This window comes from Crocuta crocuta, unplaced genomic scaffold, assembly GCF_008692635.1.
Source record: "Crocuta crocuta isolate KB4526 unplaced genomic scaffold, BGI_CrCroc_1.0 scaffold477, whole genome shotgun sequence".
NCBI lineage: Eukaryota > Metazoa > Chordata > Mammalia > Carnivora > Hyaenidae > Crocuta > Crocuta crocuta.
Window position 1 is genome coordinate 390,054 of NW_027530193.1, and position 23,808 is coordinate 413,861.

The following is a 23,808-nucleotide window of genomic DNA, read 5'->3' on the forward strand; positions in this document are numbered from 1 at the left end:
GCGCAGGTTGTCCAGCCACTCGCCCTCGTAGCGGAGGCCGCTGGAGCGCTCGCTCACGCCGAAGCCCGAGCGCTTGTCGTTCTTCCACTCGCCCATGTAGGTCTCGGTGGTGGTGGCGTCGATGTCGGCCTCGAAAGGCGCGGCCTCGTCGGCGCCCTCGGCGCCCTCGCCCAGGCTGGCGGTGGACGCGGCGTCGCTGGCGCCGGAGCTGAGGTCGCTCTTGAGGAAGCTGACGCGGCTGCGCTGGCNCGAGCGCACCACCACGGCCATCCCGTAGGGCACGCTCTGGCGCACGCCGTAGCCGTGGCGCATGCCGTTGGTGAACTGGCCCTGGTAGGTCCCTGCGGGGCGAGGAGAGGGCGCGTCAGTGGTCGGCCGGGAGGGCCCTGCGGGCGCGGGGCGAGGCGGGCCCCGGGGAGCGCGCGNGGTGCGAATATTCCCGGTGGTGGGAACACGCGAGGTCACGGTGGGCGAGGCAGAGTGCGGCCGTGTGTCAGCGTCAGTGTGTGAAGCTGTGTGAGCAGGGGAGGCCCGGGAGTGCATGCGGTTAAACGAGTGAGAGGCCGGAAGGAGTCTGCAGGATGGTGTGAATACTTCCGTTGGTGGGAACACAGCAGGGTCACAAGTGTGCCAGATGGGGCGAGTCAGTTTGAAAGTGCAAAGTTGTCCGAGCAGATGAGGTTCGGTGAGTGTGAATTTGAATGAGTGCACAGATCTTGAATCGCACGAGAGGCTGCACGTGCAAGTGCATGAGTGGGCGAGACAGTGAGTTTGTGTGGTAGCATGAATATTTCCATCTGCGGGAGTGTGCAGGGTCATGCAAGCCTGTCAAATCATGAGTGTGCAAGGCAGTGTGTGTGCAGAGGGTGACTGAGATCACATGAGTGTGATATCATGAGATGTAACATAGGGGCACGGGAGTATTTGAGGTCTTGAGTGTGTAAGGAAAGGCAAAGTTGAGCGAGGGTGCAAAACCAGAGATTCAAAGAGTATAGCTGTGTGAGCAGGCACATCTGTCCGTCCATATGAGGTTAAATGCATGTGCATAGTCCTCATAGTGAGCAAGGTGATACGAATGCTCAAGCTCATGAGTGGATAAGACAGTGAGGTCACAGAGTAGTGAATCCTGGAGGGCACAGGGCTCTGCTGGAAAGTCTGGGAGAATGTGTAACTGTGCAAGCCCATGTGTACAGAAGACTTTGAGGGACTTGCATGTCAGTGTCTTTTGACTATATGAGATCATGAGTGTGCAGTGCAGTGTGTACACAGTGGGGTAAGTGTCCAAGTTCCTGTGGAGGTGGCATCATGGGTGTGTGACAAGTTCTAAGTGTGCAAGGCTGTCTGAGTGTTAAAGCACAGAACAATATGTGGCACTTGAGGCTGAGTGTATGAGGTTGTGGGCAGTAGGGAATCTGAGATCATGGAAGACCGTGTGTACATGGGGTAGAGAGTGGCGTGTACAAGGAGGAGGTATCAGCAGTGGAGGCCTCGCGTGTCCATCAGTGTGAGCACGTGAGCTCCCGGGAACAAAGCCTATGTAAGTAGTCTGCTGAAAGCCAGCTCCCTGCCTTCGTCTTCATGCCTTCGACATGTAGAACAGCGTCTGCCGTAATGTTCCCTGAGTTGAGGGGGGAAATTCAGAGCCTTGGTTGTAAACACGAGCTGATACTTTACCCTGGTTAAACCAACCCCAAATGGCCTTCTTCCCAGCAAATGCCCAGGATGGCTAGGGAACTGAAACGGCCGGCCAGGTAAGGGATTCCTAAGCTCACCCCAGCAGGCGTGCTCCCATTCAGGCCTTTGCACTGGCTGTGCTCTCTGCTTGGAACTCTTTTCCTCCAGATAGCCTTCATGGCTCTGCTCAGCAAGCCTGCCCTGACCACCCTATTTAAAATTGCCATCTGCCTACGCACAAGCACCCAGATATCCCTTATCTGCTGTTGTCTAGAGTATGTACCCTCTTCTAAAATATCATAGGACTTAATAATTGCGTTTATTGCCTTTCTTTCCCCACTAGAACGGAAGCTCCACTAGGGCAGGGATCTTTCCTGTTTTGGTCTCAGATGTAGCCCCAGCACCTGCAATCGGGCCCGGCACATAGGGTGCTCTAGAAATATTTGCTGATTGGTTGGCTGAGCCTCTCCAGAAACTCCATCTCATTGTGCGACCTTGGGCAACTCTCTTCCCTTCTTAAGGCTTCGATTGCCCTGTCCGTCAATGATGTGTTAGATATGAAACTCTCTAAAGTTTGGCCTAGCTCTGAGACACTGGCGTTCTAGGAGGACTCTGCAGGGGAAGGACAGCATGTCCCTGTGACTCCATGCTGCCTGGTCCCTCCCAGCCCAGGCTGCTCCACCTCAGGCCCCTACTCCCACCCCGCCCCCATCCCTTTCTGTACGAGGAGACCACATTAAGAGTCATGTACAGTGCCGAGGGCTCATTTAAACCTCTCAAAGTTCCTATCAGGTGGGTCCCCTGATGTTGCTCATTTATAGGAGAGGAAGTTGGTGGTCTGAGAAGTTAAGCGACTTGACCAAGGAAACAGAATCCAAACTCACGTCTATCTGATGCTCAGAGTTCACGCTCTGAGCCCACAGTTCTCTATCCTGGCTACCCTTCAGAAGCTCTAAAAAATAACAATTTCTGGGCCTCACCACCAGAAAGTTGGGCTTTTCTACATTTTTGTTGCTTGCAGCCTTTCTACAGGAAGGCACACAGCCAGCAGTGAGAGGGACATCAGAGCTCCCCTTCTTTCAATGACCAGCCATGAAAAATCAATGACCATGGAATATGAGCTATAAAAGGGCCAAAGAGAAATGGAGAGAGAAAGGAAATATCACCGGGCATGATCTCATAGAGGAAGATGCAAATATGATCTCTATTTCACAGGTGGAATGGTTCGAAGAGATTATGTGACTTGCCCAAAGTCACCTAGTAAGGACGGAGCAAAACTGAGATTTGAACTAAGGTTTAACTCAAGTTAAGGAAGTAGGAAAATGGGTGTGTGTGGCAGGTGCGGAGAACAGAGCAATGAGAGCATGGTGCAGGGGATGGGAAAATGGAGAGATGGAAAATTAATGTGTTCCCCTTTCCAAGTTCGTTCACATGTAGTCACATTATATAGGAGACAAAGGGACAGATAGAGACGTGCAGTCAGAGACACACTGATCTCAAATATCTATCTAACCTGGAGAACCTTGGACAAGTTACTTCTTCAGGTTCTCAATTTGCTTATCTGGAAAATGGAAAAATTATACCCACCATCTAGGATTCGGGGGAAGGTTTAAAAGAAGACAACAATAAAAAAGGAAACAACCCGCGGTACCTGGGTTGTTGGTTAAGCCTCCAGCTTCAGCTCAGGTCATGATCTCACTTCAGTTCAAGCCCTGTACTGGGCTCTGTGCTGACAGCTCAGAACCTAGAGCCTGCTTCCAATTCTGTGTCTCCCTCTCTCTCTGCCTCTCCCCTGCTCCTGTTCTGTGTGTCTCTGTCTCAAAAATAAATGAACATTTAAATAACTTTTAAAAAAAAGGAAACACCCTAAATGCCCATCAACTGGTAAATGGATGGACGGTGGCCAGCCACACAGTGGGATACTGGTCAGCATTAAAAAGGAATAGACTGCCAGCATATCCAACATGAATGGATCTCAAAAACATGCTACGTGAAGAAAGCCAGAGATGAAAGAATACAAAGTGTGCGATTCCAATTACATAAAAGTCTGGAAAAGACTAAGGTATAGTGACAGAAAGCAGATCTGTGGTTACCGGGGTGCAAGGGAACTTTCTGAATGGATGGAAATGCTCTACACCTTGATTGCGCTGGTGGTTACACAGCTGCATACATTTGTCAGGACTGTACACCTAAAATGAATTTTATTGCATTTATTGATTTAATAAATTAATTTATTTATAAATAAACTTTTAAGAAAAAAAACACACCCCAGCACAGCATTCTGCAAATACCCATTGGAAAATCCTGTCAACTCCCCATTCCAAGTGAATCTGAAATCCGGCCACTTGTCACCACCCCACTGCTACTAGATGGTGGCCTGAGCCACCGTTGTCTCTCACCTGGATTTTCATCATGGCTGCCATACCAGTCTCTTCCTGCCCCATGCGCCTCTGTCCATTCCTAACATGCTAATCACAGGGATTCTACCCAAAGGTAATAAAGTCAGAATCATGACACTGCTCTGCCTCTTCTCATTCAGAGGAAAAGCCGAAGTCCTTAGTGATCCATGGACCTGATCTGATCCCATCCCCGTGGCTCCTCTGTCCTCACCTCCCTCCACTCCTCCTTTCCCTCACTCCACTCTGGCCACAGAGTCCTCCTTTCTGTTCCTCCCACACCATGAGCCATGCTCCTGCCCCAGGGCCTTTCTGTTTGCTGCTCCCTCTGCCTGAAGCAGTCTTCCTCCAAAAATCTGCACAGCTCACTCCCGGAGGGGTATTTAATGGTTTCTATAAGACCAAGGTGACACAGCTAATAAATATACCAAAATACACATTCATGTCCAGCTGTGCTCCTTACTGTGCTCAGAAGAAAGAAGAAAAACAAACATGTGAAAGGAGAAAGTGAACAGAGCAGAGAAGATGGTAAACTGGGAGAAGGAAGACATCTAATCTCTGGCTTGGACACGTTTGTGAAATTAAATCAGCCAATCTACCTTTAGCTTAAAGTTGGCGTGAGATGGGCTGACATGGTCCCTTTAAGCCCAAGAGAAACTGAGATTGCCACAGGAGAGCGGCCCTTGGCCACCAGCTGGGGAGGAAACGGCCAGGCTATATTAGGAAACTTACAAGCAAGTGGCAAGAGGCACAGACACCCAGGGGAGGCTGGGAGTGACAGGGCCCTGGGAAGGGGGAAAAGCCAAGTGCTGGGGCCATCCCCGGTCTGACTCTCTCTAAGACTGGACAGCTCTCCCTGGAGACAGGAAGAATGCAGCATCTGCATCTGAAGAGAGGGAAAAGGAGGACCCTGCCCACAGCCATCTGGCTAAGATGAGCTGTGCCTCCTGATCACCTTTGGGCTGGCGTTCTCACTTGGCCTTGTAGACCCTGCAGGGCTTCCCATTGCCCTCAGGGTAAGGGGCAAGAGTCTCAGCCTCTGACCCTCTCTCCTGACTCATCTTGAACAACACTCCAGTCACATTTTCCTTTCCACCTCAGGACCTTTGCACATACTCCCCCCACCCCCCACCCACACACACACCGCCTTTTCTCAGCATGTTCTTCTCTCTCTTCCTCTGGCCAACTTCTTTTGATATTTCAAGCTTTGGCTTAAATATGACTTCATCCAGGAGGATTTCTTGAACTCTGCTCCCTGAGTACTGCCATATGATGTCATGTCTCCCTGTTCTTCTTGGCACTCTTCCCAATTACAGCTAAATAACTATTAAGATCATTTGTTCACCATAAGCCTTTCCCACTGGACTTTGGTTTCCAGGAGGGAGGGAGCCATATCCAGCTTATTTCTGCTATGATCCCAGCATCTAGCACAGTTCCCAGGCCCAAGGAAGCCCACAGTAAACGTCTGATGAATCTGTATCTTCTCTTCCATTGTTCCAGGGGCAGGAACCACATTTTCTTTTCTGCTTCATGACTCAGCACGTAGTAAGTACTCAATAGTGACTGGCTATTGTGTTCAGGTCTAGATTTAGCAGCCCAAAACCCTGGGAATTATTGGGGTATATGTAAAAGGCAAGTAAATACAGTTCTGTCCCTCGTACCAGGCTCCTAAAGTTAATAAAACTTTATCATACCGAATATCATATGCTTCCTGCAGTTGCCCTTCTGGTTTAGTACTGAATAAGCTGGGTTTTAACCTTGACTCTGACACCAAATAGTTCTAAAACATGTGCAAACTATCTAAGCCTGCTGAACCTCAGCTTGTCCTTCTTAAAATGGAGATAATGGTACTTACTTCAGATCTTGTTCATTCACTTATTTGAATTTAACGAGTATTTGCTGTGGACCCTGAATTCTTGGTGTTAGATACTGGGATACTGGTGTTAGATACTGATAAATAGATAGGCATGATCTCTGCCCTCAAGGGGCTTAGAGTCAAGTGCCAAGGGTAGACCAGATTTAAGCAACCATCACAGAAATAAATGCTACCCGTGGTGCAGAGTGATGACGGCCCAGACTTTAGGTGGTGGGGGAGGATTGGCTGACCAAGGATTAAGTGAACCATATGTGAGGCAGCTAGCACACAGTAAGTGCTCAATAAAGGCTAGCTTTGGCAGGCGAGAATCTTTGCTCTGAAAAGCTGGCCCAGAAAGGATTAACTGGAGAGTTGAAAAGGAGCCGGGGAGGACAGGAAGAACTCGGAGAGAACGAGCCCAGCTCTGATTTTCCGCCTACGTCTGCTTGCTAGTAAGAAAGCAGTCTTATGCGCTGGAATGCCCAGGCTTGGTGGCTTTGGCCACATCTCTGACCCAGGAGGCCTTAAAGCTTCTGTCCTTGGGAGGAAGAAAATTGGGGGGGGGGGTCTCTTCATCAGTGAGACCTGCCTCCACACCCTCTAGACACACATGACACAGTGGTTTCTGGCAGCCACATCTACAGCACAAGATCCATGCTTTGGGGCAGAGATTATGACTTCACTGACATGGACACTGGAGTTGTTTAAAGCACCTCTGATGGCTCTACTATGCAACTTGAGTAAGAGCTGTAAAACTCTACATTGACCTCTCGTTAACCAAAACACTCCGTTCCTTCTGTCAAACCTGTGACCTGCTGTCCCTGGCCGATCCCGGTGGTTACCCAAGAGCAGATTTCTCCTTTGCGAATGGAACCTCATTCTGTTTAAGGGCCTAGACTTCTTTTCTGAGCCTCAGAGAAAGGTTCCCCATGGAGGGGTCAATCCAGATTGCTCTCAGCCAGACTTCATGTCTACTTACCAATGATTAGATTCTATATGAGCATTTGATGAAATCCAGCATTGAGGAGGGAAAGTTGGCTGGGGGCAGGGAGGCAGGGAAGAGTTTCTAGCTCTTATTAGGAGAAACATGCAGGCTTATAGTCTTCTGCTGCATGTGGAGGTGACCCCTGCAGCAGTGGCAGGCAACTTGGTACCACGCAGGTAGCTACTGAGACTACAGCTGACCATGTGTGGATGGCAGAGCAAAACACGACAGAACCCTGGGTCCTTGTTGACATTATTGGGTCTCCAAGTTAGCCAATCCTGAGACTCTCTTACCTCTGGATTCTTCTTTATGTGAGATCGTAAATATTCTTATTGTTTATGCCTGTGCTGTCCAGCATGGCAGCCAGTGGACACAGGTGGTTATTGAGCGCCAGGTTGCAAAGAATTAGCACAAAAACTGTAAAAATCTCACTAATAATTATATATCGATTACATGTAGAGATGATAATATTTGGGGTAATGGGTCAAATAAAATACATATTTTTTAAGTAGGCTCCACACTCAACATGGAGCTCAACGTAGGGCTCAAATTCAGACCCTGAAATCGAGACCCGAGCTGAGATCAAGAGTCCGATGGTTAATCGACTGAGCCACCCAGGTGCCCCTAAATTAAATGTATTATTGATATTAATTTCACCTTTTTAAATGTGGCTACTAGAAAATTTTAAATTGCATTTCCAGCCCACGTTGTATTTCTATAGAAAGTGCTTTATTTAATTCACTTGGAGTTAGGGTTTTCTGTTTCCTGCAGACAAAAAAAGTATCCCAACAGGTGTAGGTGTCATCATTGTGATTTTATAGTTAGAACAATTGAAACTAAGAATTTAAATGAACTGCTCAAAATCACACAAATACAGCAACTGTTGGTGGTCACAGCCAAGTGTCCTGACCAGTGCTTTCTCCTCTACACCTCTAGGAATCTGAGAACACCTCTTACAAGCTAAAGATTTGAAATCCCTCATCCAGACCTCAGCTCTGAAGGGAGCTGACCATTTCAGAAACCCAAGGGAAGTCTAGGAAATCCAGAACCCACTTTGACACAGAGAAGAGACACATGGCCCAGACCAGGGATTCTGCCTCCAAATACAGAATGGACACTGAGGACACCACCCCCTCTGGCCAGTGACACCTGCCTATTTCCAGGAAACTGTCTGAGGTCTGAACACCAGTGTCCCTGGAGTACTGAGAACAGAGAGGGAGGCAAAGGATCAGGACTAACTCCTTCCCAGTGGTCCCCGCTACCTATGGAAGTTCTGACCTGACAGTCCAGTCAGTGTCTTCATGACCTGGTCCCAATTCACCCTCCCAAGTTTGTCTTCCCAAATACACCAAAAAGCCCAGCTTCAAAAATCACCTCCTCCAGGAAACCTTCCCGGGCTATCTTCTTTCCCCCATACTCTCATTGAGACATTTGTCACCTCTTACCTCTTATGACATCTATCTTGTCTATATCTTGTCTGTTTGGTCTAATGGTCATCCTTGGTCCTTCTTCAAACCCCCTCAGAGTGTCAGGTGTCAGCACAGGATCTTTAGACAGGATTATGGAAGTGTCATCAGCAGATCTCAGACCGTGTTTAAGATGGAGAATGGCAGTGTGTAGCAACATGGATGGACCTTGAGGGTGTTATGCTGAGCGAAATAAGTCAGGCAGAGAAGGACAAATATATGTTTGCATGTATAGGAGGATTAGGAGGAACTTAACTGAGGAACAAGGGGGAGAAGAAGGGGGCAAATGGTGGCGGAAAGGGAGAGAGGCAAACCATGAGAGACTCTTGAATGCTGACAAAAACTGAGGACTGATGGATGTGGGGGGGAGGGGGGGATGGGCATGGAGGAGGGCACTTGTGGGGATGAGCACTGGGTGTTATGTGGAAACTAATTTGACAATAAACTATTTGTAATAAAAAAAACTAAAAAAAACAAACAAACAAACCACACTTAGATACCACCTCACACTGGTGAGAGTGGCTAAAATGAGCAAATCATAAGACTGTAGATGCTGGCGAGGATGTGGAGAAACGAGCACCCTCCTACACTCTTGGTAGGAATGTAAACTGGCTCAGCCCCTCTGGAAAACAGTGTGGAGTTTCCTCAAAAAATTAACAATAGAACTCCCCTATGACCCAGCAATAGCACTGCTAGGAATTTACCCAAGGGATACAGGAGTGCTGATGCATAAGAGCACGTGTACCCTAGTGTTCATAGCAGCACTCTCAACAATAGCCAAAACATGGAAAGAGCCTAAGGGTCCAACAACTGACGAAATGATCAAGAAGATGTCTTTTATCTATACAATGGAATACTATATGGCAATGAGAAAGAATGAAATCTGGCCATGCGTAGCAACATGGGTGTTATGCTGAGCGATATAATTCAGGCAGAGGACAGATACCATATGTTTGCACATATAGGAGGATTAGGAGGAACTTAATGGAGGACCATGGGGAGAAGAAGGGGAAAAATAGTTGGAGGGAGGGAGGCAAACCATTATGAGAGACTCTGAGAACAAACTGAGGGCTGATGGGGGTTGGGGAAGGGAGTAATGGGCATGGAGAAGGGCAGTTGTGGGGATGAGCACTGGGTGTTATATGGAAACCAACTTGACAATAAACTATTAGAAAAAAAAAGATGGAGAATGGCAGGCAGGGGACTGAGCAACCGAGAGTCCAGAGGTAAGTGACTCTTGTCCAGATGCACCAAAATCAGGCCAGGTAAACCAGGACTGCACACGGCAATGAACACCCAGGCCCACATGCCACAGATACCTATATAGATACCTCTAAGTGAAAGGGACCCATCCCAGCTTGACTCTAACCCACCTTGATAAACACCATGGACCCAGTGTCCCTGAGAAAGCAAGTCAGGCCTGAGACATCTTTGGGGACAGCAGAATAATGGAAATTGTTTGGGCTTTGGAAACAGACAGACCTGACTCTGAATATTGCGTTAATATTCCCCACGTCTCTTTATTTCCACCCCGCCCACCTAGTCCAGGCTGTACCCATTCCTCCTAGTTTACTGCAACAGCATCTTCTCTGGTCTCTCGCCTCTCCTGATGCTGCCGTCCACCCTTTGCTGCTGCCAGAGTCATCTACTTAATAAGATGTGGATCTGATCACATCTAAAACCCTGCAGTGGTTTCTGAGTACCTTGAGGATAGTCTTGGGTCCCTAGGAAGCTAAGATTGCATGTGAGTGATTTGGGGGGACTGCTCTCAGGATGAACATCTGCAAGGAAGGAAGCAGGATTCAACAGTAGAAGAAGGTGAACTTCTTCAAGTTGAACAAGCCAAGGCTTATGGTGATCCCAGGGGGATCTCTGGAGCTGGTATAGCCCTTCAGAGTTGTCCAAGGAGTCCGGGTCTTTGGACACCTGTATCAAGTAATCATTAGCTCTGAGTTGCCCACAGAGCTGGGCAACTCCTTTTGACAGATGACAGTGCCTGGCTATGAGCCATCAGCGACCAGTGCTTGTGGCAGCAGGGAGAAGGAGGCGCTGCCCCCGAAGGGTATCTGAGGGTGTCCTGCAGCAGCTACTGCTGGAGGATTTACATGGATTCCCTAGCAGAGATCTGATTCTCAATAAACGTTGGCGCCCTTCACTTCCTGGGAAAGGATAGCAAGGTGACCAGTCATCCCAGTCTGCCTGAGACTGAGGGATTTCCCAAGATTAGGATGTTCAGTACTAAAACCAGGACAGTTCCCAGGCAAAGCAGGCAGCTTGGTTACCCTTCATCTGGGTGGGAAGGAAAAAAGGGCATATCTATATTAGCACAATGTTCAGTGGTGTCCTGGTAGAATAGCTCTTTGGAAAAATAACCCTGATGTTGTAGTGCTAGCCAATTTCCTTCTTGTGAGTATACCCACAGTGGCCAGACAGACTACCAACAGTTGAACAGCCAGCTTGCAAAACTCCTGAAAATTTAGTAACAGGCTCTCATGAGATGGTACCGCACGTGTAATACAGATTGGCATGTTGCTGATTCCTGCAAATGGGCAGCACGCTCATAGACAACCTGAACTCGGGGGTGAGACTGTCTCAATCCTGAGAAGATCACAGGTGGAGCGGCCCTCCAAGACCATCTAGTTCAAGGCAACAAGTTATCTGTCATATGGGCCATCTCTTACCTACACTGTGTCCACAACAGACATTGCTAACCAATCATGATCCTGCTATGGCTGAGCATATGACCCCTTATCACGTCTTCAGGCAGCTATAGTCAATTAGCTGGTGGTGTTGCATATAAGAAAAAAGTGACTTACCCTTGGGAGTAAGTGTGGTTCAGCCCCCTCATTTTACAGAAGGGGAAGCTTTCACACAGAGAGGTAGAGGAACCTGTCCAAGGCCACACAGCCTGGCCATAGCTCAGCTGGGACTAAAAAACATATCTACTCTCTTGCCTGCTCACCTCCAAACCTTTTTTGTACCCTAAAGGTTTCTTTTCTTTCTTTCTTTCTTTCTTTCTTTCTTTCTTTCTTTCTTTCTTTCTTTCTTTCTTTCTTTCTTTCTTTTTCTTTCTTTCTTTCGAGAGAGGCAGAATGAGAGGGAGAGAGAGAATCCCAAGCAGACTCTGCACCACCAGCGCAAAGCCCAGTGTAGGACTCACACCCACGAACTGTGAGATCATGCCCTGAGCTGAAACCAAGAGTCTGACGCTCAACTAAGTGAGCCATCCAGGCACCTCACCCTGAAGGCTTCTTATATGTGTATATAAATGTATATGTGTTGGTGGGCAGGGCACTTTTTAAAAAATTATAAAAGTTGGGGTGCCTGAGTGGCTCAGTTGGTTAAGCGTCCAACTTCGGCTTAAGTCATGATCTCACAGTTGGTGAGTTCAAGCCCCACACTGAGCTCTACGCTGTCAGCTTGGGATACTCTCTCTCTCTCTGCCCCTCCCCCAGTCTCTCTCTCTCTCTCTCTCTCTCTCTCTCAAGTAAATAAACTTCTAAAAAAATTATAAAAGTCATATATGCTCACTGCACAAAATTCAAACAANTCATTTACAAGGATATACATATAACAAATAGACTAAAAGTTTAGCTGTTCCACTCTACCATTAGTCCCGTCACTGAAGACACTGCCTAGCACATAGTAAGCACTCAATAAATATTAGTCAGAAGGTTCTTGTTCCCCTAAAATGTCTTAGTATGGGTCTACCCTTAGTAGTGGGTCTACCCTTGTCTTTTAAACGGTTTTAGGACTTCATGGCTTGGTTCTCGAGTTAGTCTAGCAGTCCCTTTGCGTGAGCATTTAGACTGCACTTCTTTTTTCCCATAACACCCCCAACAGAACCCTGTTGCCTGGCTTGCCTGCAAGGTGGCACCCAAGTCCCTTCCCACGGCTCCCAAATGCTGCCACCCATCAGAGCACCACCATCCCTGGTTTCCCAGGATCCCCGTTAGGCAGCCCAAAGCAGAGAAGCTGGCAGCATTTGTGACCAGCTCCTGGGAGCAGGGTCAGGTTACAGTCGGTGTAGGACAAGTCCTCGTGGCCTGCAGGGCTCCTCCACCCCCACATTCAGAGGCTGCTACCCCAGATGACACCCCACAGCTCACACAAGAAACAGGGGATTAACCAGGCGACATCACGTGGGTGCTGCCAGCCCTGGGCACCGGTCGCCTGGGTGGAAGTGCCTTTGCCAGGCTCTAAGTCAGCTCTGTAACCCTGAGGGCCTGGGAAACCAGAAATAACTGGGTGTAAGGAGGCAAAAGATATCAAGGGGAGAGAGTCTGGGTTCAAAGGAGGCCCACCATGGTCATTCAGTCCCCTTTCTTTTTTAAAAAAATATTTTTAAATGTTTGTTTATTTTTGAGAGAAAAAGAGAGACAGAGTGTGAGTAGGGAAGGGGCAGAGAGAAGGAGACAGAATCCGAAGCAGGCTCCAGGGTCTGAGCTGTCAGCATAGAGCCCGACGCAGGACCTAAACTCACAACTGTGAGATCATGACCTGAACCGAAGTCAGAGGCTTAACTGACTGAGCCACCCAGGCACCCCATTTCAGGGCCCCTTTCTATGCTCAGGCCTGCCCACAACCCCCATGCTGAGATGGCATGTGCAGTGGGCATCTCTCACCCATGATGTCCAACACCGAGCTCCTGACCTTCACTCTTTGAACTCTTGCTTCATCTCAGGTCAGAGCAATGCCATCCTTCTGTGGTTTAGGCCAAAGCCTTGGAGCCATCCTTGACTCCTCTTTCTCTCTCTCCCCCTGTCCAGGCTATCCGCAGAATCTATTGATTCTACCTTCAAAATAGATCCGGAATTCAACCACTTCTCTCCACCTCTGCTGCCATCAGATGGTGGCCCAAGCCTGTATTCTCACCTGTCAGTAGCTCACTAATTGGTTTCCCTGCTTCTACCCTTTCTGCATGACCTCCTCTCCCCAGCCTCTCAACACAGTAGCCAAAGGAATCCTTTTAAGCAAGATCTGACCATATCACTCTTATAGGCCTCATTTTTCTCAGAGTAAAAAGCCAAATTCTTAGATGGCCTACAAAGCCCTGCATAAACTGCACCTTCACCACACCTTGCTGGAAGGAATAGTGTATACACAGGTGATGTGGTGCCTTTCTCTGTGTGTCCCATCAAGGGTCTATATTGTAAGGTTGTCCTGTCGGCAATGATGTGACATTTGATCACTTTGCTAAAGATGGTACCCATACAGGATTCAAATTTAATTAAAAATAAAAGTCTCAAAAATGTGCATGCAGGGGCGCCTGGGTGGCTTAATCAGTTGAGCGTCTGACTTCGGCTCAGGTCATGATCTCACAGCCGTGCATTCAAGCCCCACGTCGGGCTCTGTGCTGACAGCTCAGAGCCTGGAGCCTGCTTCAGATTCTTTGTATCCTTCTCTCTGCCCCTCATCTGCTCGTGCTCACTCTCTCTCTTGCTCTCTCTCAAAAAATAAATAAACATTAAATTTTTTTTAAAAAAACACCATGCATGCCAAATGGAGCATTTCCTGCAGGCTCTGTGCAGCCCTCAGGTCTCAGTGTGTGGTCCCAGCTCTACACTGTCCAGATGAAGGTCAACAACATATGCTTAAATACTTCCAGGCCCAAGGTGCTCACTGCTTGCCTGGGGAGAAGAGGGTTCTGGAGTTCCCATAACCCCTGGATCACTCTATGGATTTTTCCAGATGGGTCTGGGCCAGTCAGCTCTCAATTATAAAGGAAGGAGTAGGGATCCTGGATGCTTCACTCATGACCAGACCTAACTGTCCACCTACTCTGTGGCTCTGGCTTCAGAAGGGTTAGGAGAGAACAAGGATAGCCCTCTGGTCTATGGCAGGAAGCAGCACCACCCCCAGCTCAGCCTGCACCCCAGCCTCACCCAGGGCCCTCAGAAAATGAGGTTCAACATTCCTCACAAGGCTGTGGTTGCAAGGGCTGGTCCAGGGAACAGCTGCTGGGGACACGGAATTAGCAGGTTCTGGAAACAAGCAAGGCCTATGAATCCCAAGGGCCTGGCCTTGGACAGGAGCATGTGTGCAGAGACGTGGCCAGTTGGATACACACATCACAGAAAGCAAGGCTGCAGAGAAGAAAGATTAATTGTGTCCACTTCCCTGTCTCGTTAAGGGTCCGCTCTGCTCTCTTGGGGTCCCAGAAAAAGCCAAGAAGCTGCCAAGACAGCAGCTCAGCCGGCTGCCACGCTGGCCCCTTGGCTGTGAACTGGGACATGAGATTTTCAAGATGAGGTTAAATTATGCTGATTCTACATTCAAAATGGAATCGTGCCTGGCATGAGTTCCATCAACACTGGCAGGACTCAAGGCAGAACTAATCAAATCAAAGTCTTAGCTTATTAACTGCTCCCAAGTCAAAAGCTAGTTTCTGCGCTGAAACGGTCTCTCCAAAACACCTGTGGTTCAGGCCACCCTGAATTAGTTCATCCTCTAGACTGAGAAGGAAATGCAAAACAGGAGAATAGTTTCAGCACTTTCTGTGTGCCAGGCATTATGCTAAGTGCTTTTTATGTATTATCTCATTTCATTGTTTCAATCACATTTTGAAGGAGATTTTGATATCCCTGATGGAAAAAAGGAAATGGAAGCTCAGAAAGGTTGCATGGTGTGCCCATGTTCATAGATTTAAGAAGTGGCACAGCGGGGATTTGAACCCGGATCTGGCTACTGTAAGCCCCACGTGCTAAGTACCACGTGCCCCTCTTAGGACTAACACACTTGATTTTTAATAGCAATCAAGAAATTTTAAACTAAAAGATGTTCCTTTTAAATCTGAAAAAGAACAGGAAAAATCCCACTAGAACTAAGAAGTTAATTTAGCAGGGTAAAAGGATTCAAAGTCAATGACAAGAATATTTGCATTTCTATAACCTAGCAATGAACAATTGGAAAAATGAAATTTAAAGTTCCATTTACAATATCATTTTAAAAACTAGTTAATTTTATTCAATGAAAAAAAATGTGCAAAACGCTAAAAACTCCAAAACATTGCTAAGTGAAATTAATAAATAGGGACTTAAACCACGTCCATGATTGGAAGTCTAACTGCTGTTAAATTATCCACTCTTTATAAATTGATGTATAGGTCTAAGGCATTTCTTTTAAATTTTTTGTTTTGTTTTGTTTTTGAGAGAGAGAGAGCAAGCAGGGAAGAGGCAGAGAAAGGGAGAGGGAGAGAGAATACCAAGCAGGCTCTGCACCGCCAGCACACAGAGCCTGATGCAGGGTTCAGACTCATGAACTGCAAGATCATGACATGAGCTGAAATCAAGAGTCAGACACTTAACCTACTGAGCCACCCAGGTGCCCCTAGGTCTAAGGCATTTTTAATCAGGCTTTTTACTAGAAATGAACAAGCTGATTTTATAATGTACCTGTACAACCAGAAATGACCTAGAAGAACCCAGCCTTAAACAAAAAGAGCAAAGTTGGAGGATTTACTCTGATTTTAAAATTTACTGTAAAATTGACTATAGGGGCACCTGCATGGCTCAGTTGGTTAGGTGTCCATCCAACTCTTGAATTCGGCTCACATCATGATCTCATGGTTCATGAGTTTGAGCTCCTCATCAGAATCTGAGCTGACAGTGCAGAGCCTGCTTGGTATTTTCTCTCTCCCCCTCTCTCTCTGCCCCTCCCCTACTTGTGCTCTCTCTCTTTCTCTCTCAAAATAAACATAAAAAAATAAAATGTACTATAAGAAGATAAAATAAAGTAAAATTTACTATAAATCTCCAGTAACAAAGGCAACATGATATTGGCATAAAGGTAGACAAACAGATCAATTGAAAATATATTCCTGTGGAGAATGAATGAATGAGTGAATAAATAAATAAATAAATAAATAAATAAATAAATAAATAAATAAATTAAGTTGCTTCAGAGAACACATATCCCAGGCCCAGATAATGGGACACTTGGTATTGCTCAGACCCAGAACCTGGCAAATTTATTTTGCTCCCATGTTTAGAGTCAATTGGGCTTAAATGAGCTTAAGACATCAGCTTTAGGCAAGAGAGATAAAATTGGATCCAGAGAGCAGATGCTTGGGTCTTTTACCCAGTTGTCATATTAAAACATGTAATAATGATAATAATAGCACTAACCCATATGTTAAACTCTGTTCTAAGTGCTTTATTCTATCAGGGCAGAGTTTAATTCTCTCAACAAGATGAAATAAAAGAGAAAATAGCAAGTACTGCATATAGAAAGGGGAATATTATTTTGCAATGATATATTTCAGTTTTACATTTGTGTGTGTATGTCTAGAATTACAATGTGAAATAGCGGGGCACCTGGGTGGCTCAGTCGGTTAAGTCTCCAACTTCAGCTCAGGTCATGATCTTGCAATTTGTGAGTTCAAGCCCCACATCAGGCTCTGCACAGAGCCTGGAGCCTGTTTTGGATTCTGTGTTTCCCTCTCTCTCTCTCTGCCTTCCCTCCCTCTCTCTCTCTCTCAAAAATAAATGAACATTAAAACTTTTTTTAATTAAAAAAAAACAATGTGAAATACCTAACTTATAGCAGTTTGTAGTCATAAAGATATAAACACCGCTAGGGTAGTCAATGAGAGTATTAAGAAGCCTGAATAATATAATGTGTGTAAGATCCTTAGCACAGAGCCTGGCACAGACTAAAGACACAGTAAGTGTTTCATGCAGGTATGGCCCTTGTCAAGGTCTGCTTCATAAGCATTCAACCTGGGTCATACCTCCAGGCTCTGAGCTTAGAAGGCCTGAACTTAGTTTTAATGCTACTGCTGTGTTGAAATTCTTAGTGGTTTTGAAGAAGGGGTCTTGGGTTTTCATTTTGCACTGGGTCTCACAAATTATGTAGCCAGTCTTATTTTGTATAGTTGTTTACTGTTTATTAAAAATAGTTATACCGTGAAATGTTTAATTATTGCTTACTATCATCTGATTCTGTCTGCCCCTTACTAGCTAGAGGACCATGAGTAAGAAGACAGTGCTTCAATCCTCTGTCTCCATTTCCTCGTCTGTAAAATCGGGGTGAGAACAGTACTTCCCCATGAGGTTGTTGTGAAGGTTTAAATAACACCGCATGTCCCATGCCAAGCCCAGCACCTGGCACATACATAGTAAGCCCACCAAACATGTTAACTATTATTATTACTATTGGTTTCATGAACAAAGTCAACCTTGGTCCTGATTTTTCCACTGCACATTTGGGAGCGGGGATTACTGACTAGATGAGTAAGTAGTTCTAGAACTTATTTGAGTGCCAGATCACTTTGAGAATCTTGTGGCTCTCTGAGGACAAACACAGATAGTCCACGCTCATATGCACACATATTGCCTGCACCCTGGTGGGCCTCTGAGGCCAAGGCACGGGCCCCAGAACCTCGGAAAGCAAAGATCCTCAATGGCCCCTCCAGTCCTGGAGTCTGTGGGTCTCTGGGGTGGAGACAGCCAGGCCGTCAAAAGGAGCATTACTACTTAAGGCCCTGGTGTATGCTTGCTTTGGAGCTTTAAATCAGCAGCTATATTTAGTTTTGCTATATATGGCCAGGGCAGGAAGAGGGCTGTAGGTGGGGAAGGGGTGCCAGGAAGTTTATAGCAAGGCTCGGGACCCTGGAGCACCTTGCCTTCTCCATCTTCCCCTTCCCGGGGGAATTACCCTGGGAATAACCCCCAGCTGAAGTGACAGGCATGGAGGAGAGAGAGAGTCTGTGGACATGGGAATGGCAGCGGCTTGGATGAAGGTTCCATGTCAACAAGTCACTTTAGAATAGTGATTTTCCAATGTTTTTGACCATGACCTGCAGTAGGAAATGCATTTTTACCCACATCGTGTAAGAAATACATGATGCATGTAAAGACAATTTTATACACACACACACACACACGCTATATATGTATATGTATCTTCAGCTGAACAAACATTTCAGGAAACAATGCTTTCTTATCCTCTGTGAGACACTCTGATTTTCTGTTCTGTTCTTTCGTTTTTATTTTTTTTAAACATTTATTCATTTTTGAGAGAGAGAGAGTGAGCAGGAGAGGGGCAGAGAGAGAGGGAGACAGAATCCGAAGCAGGCTACAGACTCTTAGCTGTTAGCACAGAGCCTGACGCAAGTCTTGAACCCACAAACCGTGAGATCATGACCTGAGCCAAAGTTGGACACCTAATTGACTGAGCCACTCAGGCACCCCTGTTCTTTCATTTTTAGAAATGCAGGTCATGACCCACTGAATTGATTTTACCACTTAGTAATGGGTCAGTATATCCAGTTTGGAAAATTGTTGTTTCCTTTGGTTTATTTATTTATTTATTTTTATAAATTTTTTTGAATGTTTACTTATTTATTTTGAGAGAGAGAGCAAGTGAGCAGAGGAGAGGCAGAAGGAGAGGGAGAGAGAGAATCCCAAGCAGTCTCCATGCTCAGCCTCAGAGCCTGATGCAGGGCTTGAACTCATGAACCGTGAGATCATGACCTGAGCTGAAATCAAGAGTTGGACACTTAACCAACTGACCACCCAGGTGCCCCTCCTTTGGTTTAGAAGAGTCAGTCACCTGCAACATTTGATGGCAAGACAAGGTGGAGACTGGAAGAAATGGAACATATTGTCCCTTTGATCAGTATTTCCTAAAACTGGGGAAGAGATGCAACTTTCAGCTTTATCTCCTGGGTGGCAGTCAGTTCTGGACCTCCTGACTTGCGTGCACTGTTCCCTCCACCTGGGGCACTCATCTCCCACCCCTGTCACCTGACTCACTCCATACTTCAGAACCCAGCTTGCCACTTCCTCCAGGAAGCCCTCCTGAATGCCTCAGTCTGATTAGTTACCTGCCTCTTCCTCCCTTAGTTCCCAGCACTTTCCTGCCTAGCACCCAACGCACTATAGTATGATTTCTTGTTAGATTCTCTGGAAGATAAGGACCTTCTCCATTCTGTTCATTTCTATACTCCTCCCTCCCACCACCAGTGTAGTATAGTGCTGGCTTCATAATAATCACTGAATACATATTTATTGAATGAATTCATGAAAGTGAATAGTAATTACAACAATTACCATTTATTGAGTACCTGTTTATCCCATGAGAAATCTTACGAGAGATTAGCATAAGTCCATTTTATTGGTGAGGAAACTAAGGCTCCAAGAGATTAAATAATAGGATAGAGCCAAGGTAATAACCCAGGGCTGCCTGACTCCCAGCCATCTCCAATCGCAGGATCTTACTTGTCCACATTCTCTTCAGCACTACCCAGGATGGGGCAAAGGGCAGGTCCTTAACAAACCCTCGGGGAACTGATGACAGGTTGATTAAGGAGATTTTCCGAAGCAGCGGCCACATCTAATTTTGGAGAGTTGCACCTCGTGTGTGGCTTGGGAGAGATCTATGAGGTTTCCAGGGCCCCTGGATGTGGGACTGTCTCGTTCGGAAGAGTCTGGGCCTCTGACAAGCCAGAGGAACAGGTCTCCCAGTTACCCAGCCTGAAGAGCTCCCGCAACACCCAGAATCAAGCCCAGGGCCCTGCGATGCCTACGTGACCTGGCTCACACCGACAGCTCCAGCGTCACCCCCTGCCTGTTCCCCTCCACGCTATTCCTGCCACCCTGGCGTTCTTGCTGCTCCTCAGACATGCCAAGTCCTGTCTTCCTCAGGGCCTTTGTGACCATCATTCCTTCTGCCTGGAAGCCGTTACTCTCTCCCCAGTCTTCCCATCCTGCTTCCCAGACCACACTATCCAAAGAGTCACCCTCTTCCTTCTCTGCTATTCTTTTGTTCATAACTTTGCTTGCCTGCTGCCCCGGCTCCTGGAACTTGCTGTAGGATGGTGCTGGACCCACAACCGGTGCCCCATAGTATTGGCTGCATGGATGAATGAATGCGTGAATGAAGAGGTTTCCCCCTTTAAGACGTTTTAGGGAAGGAACATTTGGCACACCGTGCACTGCTCTGCTGCTTGCCCTGACGCCCAGCAAGCACTCAAGGGTCATCTCCCTCTTGTAGCCAGAGAAGCTGGGGCTGGCTCTCTACTTGTCCCCGGTGCTCAGCGCAGCATCCAGCATAAACATCCAGTGAATTGAACTGCACTGAATTGCAGAGATTCAGCAAACGGCTGAAGGTCACCAAATTAGGAAGTGTGGAGCCAGAATTTGTCCTCAGCGCTGTCCAATTCCATCCAGTGCTGTGTAGCCACCACTGCACCCGCGGAAACTCCAGGGACACAACCTCATTAACACACAGACGCCTTGGAGGGCGGGTGCTCGCCAGATACTCACCAATGGGCAGGCCAGTCGGGAGCCTGTCCTGTACGTGAGGCCCCTCTATGTGTGCCCACCAGCCTCAGCTTGAGCACAACTTCTGCCCTGGGCTGGCTCATGCCCCTTCCTGCCCCCTCCCCAAACCCACTCTGGGACTGTCCACTGCCCACCCTCTGTCACAGTGATATAATATACTACAAATGTGCCTAACAGATGATATATAGTTCTGAGTTATCTGAGTTATCTGTGTCAGCTCCTCTTCCCAATGGGGCATGTTACGGAGACTTCATAGAATTATCCTGAGCTGGAAGGAAACTAAAGGGCCATTTAAAGCAGGAGCCAGCCCATTCTCCTGTAAATAGTTGAATAGTAAATAGTATAGGCTTTGTAGGCCAAAAGGATATTATGTGGGGACTTACATACAATTTTCACATGTCACCAAGTAGTGTTCTTCTTTCGATTTTTTTTCAAATATTTGAAAATGTAAAACCACGCTTAGCTCACAAGCTGTGCAAACACAGGTAGCTTGGCTGGCTTGGCCTGCTATCTATCGTTTGCAAGCACCTGAGCTAAAGCATTACTTCTTAAATTTTAATGTATGTGAAAATTTCAAGGTGGGCTTGTTAAGCCAAATGCCCGCGTCCACCCTCAAGATTCAGATTCAGTTCAGAAGGTCTAGCTGCGGGCCCTCATTTTGAATTCTGAATTGGTGGAGAGATGATGTTGATACTGCCTGTCTACTGACCACATTTTGAGCAGCACTGACATTCTAAAACGCATTTTGTGGATGAGGAAACTGAGGCTCAACTAAGTGATACGTGTAGTCATACCAGTGGATGATGTGATGATATCTTCTCTGCCACTCCTCACTGCTGTTTTCCACAGAAAATTCCTCTCGATCTCCTTTAACCCACCGGGCACGCTCATGCTTTTGAGCTTCTTACTCATTCCTCTCCCCCACTTACACCCTCTCTAAAGCAGTTTTCCCAACAAGATCCAGCTCAGATGTCACCTCTTCTAAAGCAGTCCCTGACCTCCTCAAATCTAACTTCTCTGACCCAGCACTCTGTACCTACTCCTGTATAATGGCTTGTCTAAAGCCCATCCTTGAAGCCTTGGGCTGTATCTTATTCCTCTTTTTATCTAACTTTTTATAATACCCGGCAAATAGGAGGTACCACAGAAATATGCACTAAACGAATGGATGGATGGATGGATGGATGATTGGTGGATGATTTGATAGGTGCATGCATGGATGGATGGATGGGTGATTGGATGGGTGGGTGAATGGATGAATGGGTGGATGGTCTGATATGTGGGTGGGTGGATGGATGGATGGGTGGCTGGCTGGCTGGCTGGATGAGTGGGCAGATGGATGGGTGAATGAATGAACACTTAATGATCTATTGCTTGAAAATAATTTTCATGGCAAAGTTGAGCACAAGCCGAAGTATATTCCCTGGTTGGTTGTAATCCTAGCACGCAAACAGTAGTAGTTAGGTTTTACTGGATGCATGTGGAGTGTGTATTTATACATCAGGTCTTGTCCTAAACACTGCTGCCAGTCTTCTCAATGGCCCTGTTATTGGCCCCACCTTTACTAAGAAGGAAATTGATTCTGAGAGAGGTAGGGCAACTTGCCCAGCGCCACACAGCAAATAGTGTCCTGGCTCCTCTGATTCTGTGTCATATTGCCCCTCCCTCTTCGCAACCTCCACCAGTCTCCCTCACTCATCCGCCCCTACGAGCTCCGCAGGCCCCAGATCGGGCTCACCTCCGTCTGCATAGGTCTCCGTGCCGTAGCCATCCTGCAGCCCGTTGTTCCAGGTGCCCTCATACTTGGCACCGCTGCTGCTGCTCTGCCGGGTTCCGTAGCGGCCCTTGAAGCCGTGCGTCCACTCGCCCTTGTAGAGCCAGCGTCCCTTGGTCTCTATGCCCAGCCCATGCCGTTTGCCCTGGCTCCAGTATCCCTCGAAGGTGTTCCCGCTGGGCCAGGTGTAGACGCCCGCCACTTCGAAGCCAAAGTTCCAGGAGCCTGAGTATTCGCCCTGGCCCTTGGGGCCTGTGCACAGTCCATGTCCGTGGGCCTTCCCCCCCTCCCAGCCCCCGCAGTACGCCCCGCCATCATCAAAGTCAAAGCGGCCCCCACTCATCTCATCGTAGCCCCGGACAGCCTCACTGTCCTCCAGCTTCGGACAGCCTCACCGTCCTCCAGCTTCGGGGGAGAGAGGGCGATGGGGGGTGCCAGCGACACTCTCCGAGCACACTGAGGGCTGGGCGCCCCTGACTCACCACTGTGCCCCAGGAGGGGGAAAGCAAGATGCCACCAGAGCTTGAACGAGCCCAGAAGCCAAGTCAGCACTGGGTCGGCTGGTCAGTGCCATGCCTGGGAGGCCCCCACTCAACCGGCCAGAGGAAGGCTGCCAGTTGGGAAGGAAGCAGGAGGGCAAGATTCAAAGTCTCCATAGAGCGTCCCAAGTCTGGCTTCCCTGGAGTCAAAGGAAAACGGTGTGATCCCTTTAAGAAGTACAGTGCAAAGGGTGGGGTGGAGGGGTCCCCAGTCTGTTTCAAAGAGGGGAAATTCCTCCTTGGTGACAGCCCCCAGCCCGAGGCTGAATTCCTGCAGCCGGCTGGCCCCGTTCTCCACCCAGTGGGTGTGTGGGGCTGTCCATCTCCCAGCCGCTGCCCCGCCCCTCTCCGATCCTGCCCTCCTCCTGGGACGGAAAGGTCAGTGTTGCCCTAACAAGGCCATTGGATCTCTGAAGCTGCTCCCAAAATAACCCCCTGGCCAGCCCAGCCTCCTTTAAAGTGGGAGGGGTGTTTCAAATTGGGCTAGTGCTCCAGACCCAGCTGGGTGGCTGGAGGGGCAAGGAAGGGCAGCGGAGAATTAAGTGTAGGCAGCTGGGACAATTTGGTGGCTTTTCTTCCCCTGGGTATGAGCTCCCTTCCACCTTCAGTATCCCCAGCTGGAGTCTGCAGGAAGGGAATGGGCAGAGTGATCGGGGAAGGGGGGGGAAAGGAGGACTAGAGGAACACCCAGTCCTGGAACACTTAAAATCCCCCAGAGCAGAGCGATTGGCAAATCTCAGCCCCACCGCCACTCACACGTCCTAACAGGCCCCAGGGCTATCCGCGCTGCCAGCCCCATAAAGGAATCCGGTGACCTAAAGAGAAAGGAACG

At 47.8% G+C, this 23,808-nt stretch overlaps 1 protein-coding gene across 1 annotated transcript in view; it reads right to left on the reverse strand.

Annotated features, from left to right (window-relative positions):
• The window catches only part of JPH2 (junctophilin 2), a 69,758-nt gene extending 46,978 nt beyond the window's left edge, over window positions 1-22,780 (reverse strand). Inside the window, exons 1-2 of the mRNA XM_077765246.1 lie at window positions 22,402-22,780; window positions 10-341 (exon numbers count right to left, since the gene is read on the reverse strand). Of these exons, the coding sequence (XP_077621372.1) occupies window positions 10-341; window positions 22,402-22,780 (711 nt within the window). The remainder of the gene's footprint in view (window positions 1-9; window positions 342-22,401) is intronic.
• Window positions 22,781-23,808: the final 1,028 nt, after the last annotated feature.